Source organism: Ambystoma mexicanum, chromosome 7q, assembly GCF_040938575.1.
Source record: "Ambystoma mexicanum isolate Mex_15411 chromosome 7q, UKY_AmexF1_1, whole genome shotgun sequence".
Classification (NCBI taxonomy): Eukaryota; Metazoa; Chordata; class Amphibia; order Caudata; family Ambystomatidae; genus Ambystoma; species Ambystoma mexicanum.
Window position 1 is genome coordinate 579,989,902 of NC_090941.1, and position 12,258 is coordinate 580,002,159.

The 12,258-nt window shown below is 43.6% G+C and overlaps 1 protein-coding gene across 2 annotated transcripts in view; it reads right to left on the bottom strand.

Moving 5' to 3' along the window:
• The window catches only part of COG6 (component of oligomeric golgi complex 6), a 1,358,763-nt gene that overhangs the window by 1,223,394 nt on the left and 123,111 nt on the right, over positions 1 to 12,258 (bottom strand). For both annotated transcript variants that reach the window (XM_069639705.1, XM_069639707.1), the window contains exon 3: positions 1,232 to 1,303. In XM_069639705.1, the coding sequence (XP_069495806.1) occupies positions 1,232 to 1,303 (72 nt within the window). The remainder of the gene's footprint in view (positions 1 to 1,231; positions 1,304 to 12,258) is intronic.

The window sequence follows — 12,258 nt, forward strand, 5'->3', positions numbered from 1 at the left end:
CACAATTGCCAAACACCTGACCCTTGTTTGAAGACTGGAATGGTACCAGGTAGGGGTTACCGATGGGAGAGTTCTGGAGGACCAATGCACATTCCCCGACATTGGCTGCAGCAACAAAAGACCCAAGAAAGAAAGGTTTTGATGCACAAAACCTCACAGAGACTGAGCGACTGTTTTCCCACCAAGGAGACAGCCTTGAACAAGGGAAAGAGAGGGAAGGACGGACTACCACAGTCTGAAGAAAAACTGGAGTCTTGTAAACTCTAACCCAATGCTATGGGCTCAGTCCAAATCTAATTCCTGTTGTACACACAGATAAAAAGAGAGTGAACTAGTGCATGGTTTTCGAGTCGTCTGTTGATCAATCAGCTGCGATAGGCAGCAGTGCAAACAGTGAGCTTGGCAAACTTGCTTCCAATTCATAATATCCGCAGCAGAAATTCTCTTCAATGATAAATCTATAAAAGCAAGCATTAACACAGCAAATAGGCCAGGCTTTGAAAATGCAAAGCTATACACAAAATCTTAGCCTCTACATTTACAAAGGCAGACCTATTGGCTTTGCCGGTGTTGCATTTTACTCGAAAAAACAGAAAAAAGATTGGTGAGGGAGTGAAGTGCCCCTTACTCAATGTATAAAACAACCCACAGGCTCAGACTTAAATGTTCGAACGCATTGATTGTCAACACATCATTTATTCAGCAGGTTACAATCGAGACAAACAATTTTAAAATAGTTTTGGATTACAAAAGAGAATACATCTAGTTATAAGGCAATGTGAGCAACACAAACAAGCAAAATCAATATAAATGCAATCTTGATCCTTTTTTGTTACAAAAAAAGTGCTGTGCTCTGGTCAAGACATAAATGACATGATACATAACTGACAGTTTAATTTGTTTTCCAACGTCACACGTGTCAGGGTCGTAAACGAAAACCAGGACTTTGTCGTCCACTTTAATGTCCATTAGCTAGGACTTCTACTCAATTATTTGTTTATTGTTGATGTGAAAATGTCTGGAAACAATTCTTGATTATATCAATTTCATTATGTCCTTAAGACTTTAAACAATGCAATATAACAAATTATTAAAATGCAGAATAAATGCCTAAAACAACTATGCTATAGAAGAGTATTGAAATACTAACAATGTAACCATAGTTAAGGTGAGCATTTTAATTTCCTAAGGCTCCAGCAAAAACTGAGAGCCAGGGTACGGCCATTCCTACCTTCAACCGACCAGTCATGTCCTCACAGCAATTACTCATAGCTTGAACATCTTCGTGTATACTTTCCAGTTCCTAGGTAAAAACAAGGGGTGGGGGGAGTTAGACAATGGTTTACTTGTTTGCATTGAGAACACAACATGGGTACACTGGTTTCCACCACGTTCAGCCTTTCAGAAATGCATTACAAATGAAGCACTATGTACCCCTTGCAACTTAAGAGACGTGGTTGCTCTGTAAATGCTACCTGAACCCCAGCACCACACTGTTTATAACATTTATCTCAAGGGCCCCCTGCGAGGCCACCTCTTTCCTCAGAGAGTGGTCGGAGATAGTCACTAGTGTTCAATCCATACGAGATAAGACCCTGATCATGGGGGACTTCAATATGTGTCTGGATTGCTCAACACATCACATCGGACATAATTTCTCACTCTTGCCCACTTCAGTCACAGACATTATTGTGCACACTTTGGATGCCATTCCGTTCTCCAACATCTTCATCCTTGACATGAGCACGTCCTCTCTCCCATGGTCAGAATACCTCTCATGACAAAACTGCCTAGAATGAGCACTACAGATAAATCCCCCCATAATCTCAACAGTGTACTTTCTTATTCAAACATGGAGGGGTAAACCTGTTTCAAAATAAACCTAATCCTCATCAATGAGAGATTATCCTCTACCAAACAATGACATGAAAATAAACTTTAAAGAAGGCAACAAGGTGTTGGTCACCTTGCAGCCCATCATTTCCAAACCATAAAACGTCTAGGGAATAATTCGTAATGAGTTGTTTGACCGTCAGTTGGCTTTCCTTTAAAGGGCAAACCGGAGATGAAACGCAAACGGCCCAAGATCACGGACAGATAAGATAAAACAGCATACCTGCAACAGTAAAGCAGACACCCTACTCTACTTACAGAAGAAAAAGATGTGCTCCCACAATCATGTTGAGGTTTCAAACCTCTAAAGCAAGCTGCGCATTTATTCCAACCCCACAACAGCTGGTAAGCGGTGTGGCAGACCAGAAGAAGGAGCCAGACTCGAGGTTAACATTTAAAGGGTTTTATTTAACTAAAAAGGAAAAGGCCTGTGTACTCCTATTGCTACAAGTGATTTCCCTGCCTACAAACTAAATTAAGGGGGTTTGCCAATTGTCAAAAACAAAAAAGTAGTTCTCAGTCCAACACCTATCCCCTATCTGACCCTACCACATTAGAAAAACATCATAAAGAGCCATAGCTGTAGTCTCCCAGCTCTTGCTTCGTCCTGACAGTGTTAGTTGGATCTCTCCCAAAGCACTAGTCATAGGACAAAGTGTTTGTTCTTAAAAGTTCATAAAAGAAAGGTTTTCAAGTCTCTTTTTTAAGTTCCTCAGGAAAATGTGCAAGTCTTTGTATAAACCAAATCTCTCAAGTTCTTGAAGAGGAGTGGTTACACCCTTAGTCCATTTTCACCAACTTAGTCTTTTTCGTTCCCCGAATACTGTGCCTTGTATACATTGATTGAACCTTTCAGGGTTCCCTTTTGGTAACAATGTCTCATATCTTTAGGGTTCTCCAGGCCCCTTTGGTCCTCTGGATTACTTATTCCTCTCTCTTCGTTTAGTTCCACTTGCCTCCCTCCACCCTGGGCAACCACGGTACCTCCTCGGTGTTTGGGTGTGCTCCAGCAGAGTGGCGTCTCTGGCGTTCTTCTTTTCCTCTCTTCTCACCTGGAACCCTTCAGGTTCCCTTCTGGTAACAATCTTTCATATATTTCGGGCTCCCCATGCCCCTTTGGTTCTCTGGATTACTTATTCCTCTCTCTTTGTTTAGTTCCACTCGCCTCCCTCCACCCTGGGCAACCCTGGTATCTTCTCTGTCTTTGGGTGTGCTCCAGTGCAGTGGCATCTCTGGCATTCTTCTATTCCCTTCAGGTTCCCTTCTGGTAACAATGGGGGTCATTACAAGTTTGCCGTCCGGGAACTACGGTACCAGTAAGTTTGCCGGTACCGCATTTCCAGACCGGCAAACTACAAGTTCTGCTCGCGCGTGCCATTACGGCTGCCAGGTCTGTCCTGGCGGCCGTACCGGCACCCACAAGCAGAGCATGTTGGATGCACTGGCACCATTCTCAATAGTGCCGGTGCATCAGACCACCCCATTCCCACTGAGCCCTGTGGGAATGGGGAGTAATGCATTCCGGCGCCCGCGAATGGGCAATTACCGGGTCCGGCTGGGCCGTAATGAACCGGTAATTGCTCATTCGCGGGTGCCGGAAAAAATAGCATGTTTTACTGGCAAGGCTACCGCCAAACTTGTAATGAGGCCCAATGTCTCATATATTTAGGGCTCCCCATCCCCCTTTGGTCCTCTGGATTACTTATTCCTCTCTCTTAGTTTAATTCCAGTCACTTCGTTCCAACTTGGGCAACACAGGCACCTTCTCTGCCTTGAGTTGTGCTCCAGCGGGGTGGAGCCTCTGGCGTTCTCCTTTCCCTGCCTGACTCTGCAGTCTCAGTGATCCTCACACCGAAAGTAGAAGATTCCTTCCTCCGTTGTTGTGACCTGGTCTCTACGATGCTTCTCAGGCCCAAGACCCGCCACAGCTGTAATATGGTCACGCCACCAAGTAAGACAGTTTGTACCCTGTCCATCTTATCAGTTTCTGTGGTTGTCAAACTCAGCATAGGGTTCGTTCTGTAGAAATGAGGATGCACTATCAACACAGCACTATCAACACACCAAACTTAATAGGAAGAATAGGCTCTGAGAAAATTATCCAAATGAGGCGCTCTGACAAGCTGACTAAGGTTAAAAGGGAAAGTGCGCTAAAAAATGTGATTGTCTTAAAAGATGGGCAATAATCAAAAACATATATTAAACATCTTTTTAAAGAAAGCTCCTATGTAAAATTTTTAGCAAATATGTTTAAAGCCCTTTAATTTCAAGCACTAGGAGGCATCTATTTTGTGAAATGGATGAGCCTCCTGTGCTTGTGGTAATCTCTGCCCTTGCGGCACTAATGAAGCAAAAGCCACATAAAATGAATGTGGCTTTCACTTTGAGTCCCCCGGACTCAAAGCGAAAGCCACCGCAATCATAAATACAAACACGGTTGTATTTATAATTTCTCTGTGTTTCTTTTTAAGTCAGTGAAACTTAAAATTAAATTCACACCAATTATAACTACAACCGCGTTGTATTTATGATTGCAGTGGCTTTCGCTTTCAGCCTCCCGGGCTCCCCCGGCCCAGGGGAGCCGGGACTCTGAAAGTGAAAGCCACTGCAATCATAAATACAAAGCGGTTGCATTTATAAATGCTGTGGTTTTCTTTTTAAGTTTCCCGGGCTCCCCCGGGCTGGAGAAGCCCAGAAACTAAAAAAGAAAAACAAGGAAATCATGAATACAACCGCGTTGTATTTAAGATTGCGTGACTTCAGCTTTGAGTCTCCCTGGCAACGTGGTTTTCATGGAAAAAGAAAATAATAAGCACTTACCGCAGTGGCCATCCTTCTGCTTGAAATTAAAGGGGTTAAAACATTATTTGCTCAAAACTTTACATAGGAACTTTCTTTAAAAAGAGGTTTAATATATGTTTTTGATTATTGCCCATCTTTTAAGACCATAACATTTTTGAGCGCACTTTCCCATTGAGCCATTTTACTGAACCAGGCCCTTCTGGCGTTGCACTATCGTCTTAACACCACCAAGTATACAATTCTGTCACATTAGGCCTAATGTCTAACAATAGATGACATGCTCTGCTGCTTTGAAGGTAGTTACTGACATTGAGGGGATAGGTGTTGCCATTGACAACACTAAGCCCATTTCTGAATGTTTTGTCATTTACCAAAATCAAACTACAATTCTAATTCCCTTCTGAGAAAACCATGACGCCAAAGCCTGTGGTGGAGGGGCAGGACACACACTAACTATTGTTTTGTGAATTAGGCCCCGACTGTCCCTTCTTATGAAGCTGTTCCCATGACATTTGAGCATGCCACAAAATAATCGTTTCTGTCCTTGGCGAAGAGCAGACAAACACAAGAGTTACTGAAGGACATTTTTTCAATATGAACAAAAACCTTGTGTAGAGATGGTGCCATAACACTAAACCAGGTAGTGGTTCTACTGCCATCTATAGAGTCTTAGGACTGCTGGGTACATCTTAGGGTGGCTTAGAAGCACACATAAATATGAAGAATTAGTTCTCCAAGTACAGTGCTTTAATTACACTTCTCAGGAGGCCACCTGCTTCCCAAGAGATATGGGGTCTTGGCTACGAGACTGTGTGGCAGAGACAGCCACAAGTTGCACTAAGATATGTGAGGAATCGGAGGGCATCCTCACTTTTCCCAAAAGCGCCTCTCCTTCGGTGGCCAGGAAAAGGCCACCTCTACCGGATCATGACCCTGGGGGTGAACATTTGAGGGAGGACTACCTGGGTCCCTCCCAGTGAACCGGGAAGAGAGGGTGAGGGACACTCAGATGAGAATCAGTATTCCCCCCCCCCTTTACCTTCCATGAGGTCCCCCTTCCATCCCACAAGCCCTCATGTAATGTCCTTTCTTTTTATACAAGTCACAAATCTGTAGAGACACAACTTAAACCCTTTGCTAATGGTGATTTTTTTCCGATAGTACTGAGACGAAGAAGAGGACCGCTGTGAAAGAAGCTGTGAATGACAACAAGCGGTCTGTAAGTGGTTTCAACCCAGCATTCCACCTAAGTCAATGCCTAGGGTGTGATGCAAAGCTGGAACCCTTAATTATATATTTGTGTCTACAAGTGCTTTTATTTCTAAATGATATACCATTATATCACGCCCCTCTCTTTGAATCCCCCCCGGTCTCACTGAACCAAGAAGAAGGTTGTTTTCCAAAGTTAAAATATTTATTTTATGGATTTGAACAAGCTATATATCACACTTTTATGAATTTGAACAATATCTAGATATCACACTATTAATATTTATACAAGGATCACCAATGGGTGATATTACAATCAACAATCTCTTTAATCAGTAGGAGTATGGATGAGAATAATAATGTAGCAGAGAATAAAACTTTGGGTGGGTTCAGTCAAATGCAATGATAGGAAATTAATGCAGCACAGAAATAATACTTGTGTGTTCAATCAAATGCAATGTAATCACTCTATCCCCCTGATACTACTCAATCCCCCCTAATATGCAATATAGAGATGGAAGGAAAGCTGAGGATGTTAGCTTCAATTTGACACTTACATTTTGTTTCTAGCATGTACGGTATGGAAGATAGAGATTTTAGTAGAGGTCGATTTTTCTCAAAAAGAGTCAAGATTTTCAAATGAAAGATGCACTTTTGAATTACAAACAAGAATTTTCTTTACACTAAGGGAGGCTATGGCTATGAAGATGCAGGATACCCAACGGGACAGCCACCATAACAGCGGTGCCTCTGCTCTGACTTTTGCCCACCAAGACACTCATCTTTTTTCAGAAAATATATTAATGCAAAGATGAATTTATCACTACAATTAACAAAGGACTATATGGATGAGGGAAAGATTCAGAAAATACAAAAGAGTTCTATAATGCAGTTATGGATATGCTAGAATGGTTTTTGATTGGATTACTTAAAGCTAAGAGATTGGTTATGGACAATTCTATGCTAGAAACTCACAACTATGGTTTGGAATAGGCCCATCAAAGATCTGGTCAAAGGTTTTGGACTGGAATCTGCTAGCCCACCAGACAGGATTCAGGGGCTTGGTTCTGCACTCAGCACATCACTTGGTCTCTGCACGGCCTCTGAACTGGATCTGACGGGTTGGTTCTGGGTTACAGCTATCTGGTTACAGCTCTGCTTTACTGGTTTGGATCTCTGGGTTCTGGCAAGAGTTCTTGGCCAGAAGCAGAAACAGCACAGCTAGGCAGTTCAATTTTTGATGTGCCCCTTGGAAGTCTGGGGGTAAAATCAGGTTGCAAGATTTTTAAAGGCCAAGCTGAGAAAGGTTCAGCTTTGGAATTGGGCCTTCTGCTTTCAGAGTTATGGAGTCTTGGATCTGGGTTCTCCTGCAGAGCGCTTCGCCAGTAAATCAGTTGATGGGCCAGTAAATCAGTTGATGGTTGAATCTGTGTGTCTCTAGGTCCTAAACTGTCCCTATTTATGTATTTCCCAATGGGATGGGTAGGCTGATTATACTAAGCTTACCCTCTAGGAATCCGTTTGGTCAGAGTATTTCCCCTCTCCTGATTTGAGAAGGAAATCTAGTGGCATAGTGATGCTGCAATTTACAATCCAAGGAGTACCTCCCCTTTGTTTCAGTATAGTATATCTATTTTTCACATAAATCATATTTACAATATCACCAAATTGCTAATAATACATAGTCACATCACAAATTTAGTAGAGCATGTATCCGTCTGAGTCTCATTTTAGTGCAAGCTTCGGTTTTCGCGCTTTTGGTGGGGGTACCCAGTGTGAGATCTGTCCACATTTCTATGCATATGTGCGCATGATATCTGGGCATAATCCTATGAAGTTTCATACTTCTGGCATTGCTACAAACCTACAATTTCTGCAGTTAGGTCCCTGAACATAGCACAGGGTTCTCAGTACTTTTAAAACGTGACCAGAATTTTCATATTAACAATACTGTAATTTTACAATTTTTACAATTTCGCACAGTTCTGTGTTAGTCCTTTTCAAAATATACTTTTCTGTGCTTTCAGAATAAACAAAACTGTTTGAGCCCACCCCCAAAGTTTTGGGTGGCTGAAGAGCAATCCCTGCCTCTGGCAGGGGCTACTATTGACACTTGAATCTGCATACTCTTTCAGCCCAGCAAGTCCTTTGTCTCACTCCCAGGAGCAGCAGCCAGTGCCCCTCCCTCTCAATCAACACCTGAATGTGAGCTCCTGCCCTTTTGGTGGGAAGCAGAAGGGTGGTGTGTTTCCCAGTGGGGGAAGCTTATTTGAAGTTTTGCTGAATCAGGTTACTTTAAAGTAAATTGTTACATTGTTCTTTGTTAAAATTAAAGTTACAATTTTTAAAACAGCCAAACAAATCTCTAATTGCAGTCTTTTAAAAACGAAGAGATTAAATAGTTGCAACCTATATTGCTTTCGATGGCAAGTCACTTAAGTTCAACCATGTGCTTCTAACTGCACAAGTTAAGCTTCCAATGTAATTAACTGACAGCTTTCCTACAGGTGAGCGGCGGTACTGCGCCCATATCTGACAGATTTTTCCAGGCAAGCATATTTTTGAATGTGGATTTTCTTATTATGAAATGTGCTTCTCCCGACATTGTCCTTATGGGGATTCCTTAAATAAGGTGATGTTTAACACCCAACAAATATGTTGGCTCTTTTCTGGTGTTTGGGAACCATGATTTTGCTCTTTCAACAGCCAAGGAAAAACGGATTTTAAAGTACTTCTGGGTTCTTCTGGCAATGCAACACTGCCTTTTCAAATAATTCCATTTCACTCTGTGGGCAGTCCAATGACATGTTTTGGTAGTGTGGTCTCCCGTTTTACCACTGACACAGGCAAAATGGATTGGCGGCCTATTTTTCACGTTTCCCTGCGCACCTCAGAGATTTGTAGCGCACATAGTGCTTTTCTGCAGCCATTCTGTGGTTTTTGATGAAAGAAGCACACAGGGATGTTGCAGGGCAGAGCCTAGTGGGTCAGAACATCCCACAGGTCTAGTCTTTCGAAATATGTGATTGGCCCAAGACTTCTTCCTGCATGGAGGTGGGAGTTTCAAAGCCTCACAGAGTGGTGTGGCGAGAGAACCATGGGAGGACCGAAGTTCAGCAGAGAGGGTATGCCACAGAGAACGAAATGAGAGGAGAGTGGAGGTCCTGGGTGAGCTGTAAAGCAGAAGCAGTCATGGGAAAAAGACTCCACACAGAAGTCCTATCTGCAGACAGCATACTGGCTGGGGAAGGAGGGCCACAGAGAGTCGCTGCAGAGCAGGAACAAGACACTGCACGGGAACATAGACACGTGGCAGCTAGGAACCTCCCTGGCCCGCCATCAAGAATATCCAGTGAGTCCACATAGGAAAGGGGCCCCAGACACGGCAAACGGGTGTTAAAGCCTGTGTGAATATTGCAATTGCCTCGAAATTAAATACTGACTTGAAGTTAAATGCACGGGACATTGTTAACAGTAAGAATAAGTTTTGGCTGAGCCAGATGAAAGAAGACAAATAACACAATGCAAAGCAACCCTAACCTGGTGGGGTAATGAATCAGGTAATACCTTAAAGAACCAAACTGTGAGAAAAGTGCCAAACAGGTATTTCCAAGTGCTGATAGTGGAAGGCAAGAGGTGGTGGGAAACCAGGAAGACCTACACCTGTAGAGATTGCCTAGGTTGTGTGAAAAGAAAGAAAGGCAAGCATTGGGAAAACCCATTGTACCGGGAGAGTTGCAAGAACCCAAGAGGCCAAAGTGATTTATTGTGAAAGCAATTATAAGTATTTTTGATATAGAATGAAGTGAAAGCAAATATAAGCATTGTGAATATCGAAAAGAGCGGGTGCAAGTTCTGAGCATTTTTTAACATTGAGCAGAGTGAAAAAAGGTTGCAAATCTGCCCGATACAAGGAACTGTTTTATATGAGAAAATATATGTGTCATGCCTGCGCCATGGGCGCATACATTTGCGATCAATATGGACTTTATTTCCCATTTGCGAGACTTTGGTTCTTTTCTATTTTTCCCCAAACTACACTTACCACAATGCACTTGACTTTAACCATCTATTCCTGGCCATTCCTATTCGTCTTCATCGGAACTACAATCCCCAGTAGCCCTAGGAATCTGCTCTGCTTCCACCAGCTCAGGAACAGAGAGGGAGGTGGCAGATTGTCTGCAGGTGTGCTGAGCCAGGTGCGACCAATTAGCCTGCTTTTGTGCTGGGCTGGGCAGTATAAAAGCAGGTGCCTGCAGGGGCTCAGTCTCTTGCATTAGGAGTCTTTCCGGCACCTCTTTGCTTCGAGCTACGGATCCTTGTATGCGGTTCCTTCTTACTCCTGCTTTGGATCCAGTGCCCTGCCGGGCTCTCTGCATAGCAGCCGATCACGCTCTGCTGCTTTCCAGCCTCCGCCTTTGCCTTCCAGGCTCCTGCCTTGCAGCTGATCACGCTCAGCTGCTGCCTTCCGCCCTTGCCTTCCAGGCTCCTGCCTTGCAGCCGATCACGCTCCGCTGCCTTCAACCTACAGTCTTCGTCCGCTGGGCTTCCAGTTTAGCAGCCTTCTACAGTCCTCTGCAGCCTTCTACAGTCAGCGGCCCTGCCCCCCAGGGCTCACTCCTTGCTGCCCGGCCCTTTTGGGCTCCTTGCCGTACAGTCTGCTTACTCCACTGCCTTAAGCCCTTTCCCTCTGGGCTCTCTACCTTACAGCCTGCTCCTGTGGGCTGGCTCATTGCTTTCCTGCTCCTCTGAGCTCTCAACCTTGTTCCTTACTGTCCTCTGCTATCTAATCCTGTTACACAACCTTCCCTTCATTTCCTTCTGCTAGTTTGCTATCAACTTCCTTTTCCTGGATTTGTCTGCAAGTATCTTCTCTTGTACTGTTTGCAGACCCTTTTGTACAGAGCTTGTCTGTTGGTTTCCATCAGGCAACCTCTGCCCCTTCCCTTGTCTCGTTTCTACGTTACAGACACCGATAGCTGTTGTTCCAAGTCATGAGCAAACAGCGTGGGCCTCTGTTATAGCAAACTGTGCAGAAGGCTAGAGTTTTTCCTAAGGTCCATTGAATACTCTTTTCCTATATCTGCATACACCCCTAGAGGGAATCCATTCTGTTGTACCTTAATTCCTTGCTACACTTGACTACTCTTCGTTCTCATTACTTTCAGCTGTGTGTGTACCATTCTGTCCACCTTACTTCGGCACAACCACCCGAAACCCTTCCTGGGTGTCCTGTGCTTCTCATTACAGGGTGTCATCCCGTGACAATATGAGAAAATAAGTATGAGCAACAGTCAAGAGAATTCGAGGAACTGTCTGTCATGAAACACAAATTGGTAAGAGCCAGGAGAATATAAGAAAGTGTAGCAGATGCCTAGTGGCCAACCAAGCCAAGACACAGTGTCAGGAGAGTGACACAGGTGAATGAATTAAGCATTACTGTCAAGTTGAAGCTGTAGCATAGAGTTAATGGAGAAGCAGTTAAGAAGGAATATCAGTTGCATGACCTGTAATGGGTGGACCGTGTGGTCTGACAACTGCGCCTAGACCAAGTGCTCCCTCTTTGTATGAAAAAGCCACTGAAAGCTCCTATAAAGAAGTGTATGGTTTACAGCAACCTCTTGTGCGTGCTTGAGATCAGGGGACTGAACTGCCTATGTTAACTAGTGAAAAGTAACAATATCATATGAGCTGGGCACTGCCCCAGGGAATTGTGTTGTTTTGAAACACTAGAAGAGGTGAACTCTTGGGGGAAGGGAACCCCTGTGCCCTTGGAACTATGTTGAACTTGGGGAAGGGAAGCTCTGAACTTTATTTTGAACACTATTTGTTTTGTTGCCAACATCCCTATACATTGTATACAGTTAGACGTGAGGGCAAGTATCGGTTTTGGACATAAACAGACATTTGCGTTAGACTTCCTGACACAGATTATCCTTAATTTTCTTTAGGTAGGGAAATCCCACCACAGCATAGGGCAAGTTAGACCTTACGCCATCCTGATTTCTGAGCTAATAAATCTTTGTAAACCAAACTTGAAACTGTTGTCTGTGTCTGCCTCATTATGCCTTCACAGATAGTAACAATACGTATGTTACAGTTTGAGGGGCTACAAGGCCTGAGAATTAGGTGGTTGCCAAGATTAAAGGTTCCATGATAAAGAAGCTCGCTGTTTCAGGTTTGTGGGGTTGGTTTAACCTTTTCTGCTGGTTATGAAATGAGGGCATCTGCAGGAGGATGTTATGTTATCCATTTGTAAACAAGAGTACAGCGTGACTAAAGTAAGCAGAAGAGTAAAGTTTTTAAGACCCTTCTAAATGACAAGTGGGCAGCCGTAGAGCGGACTGCCATATT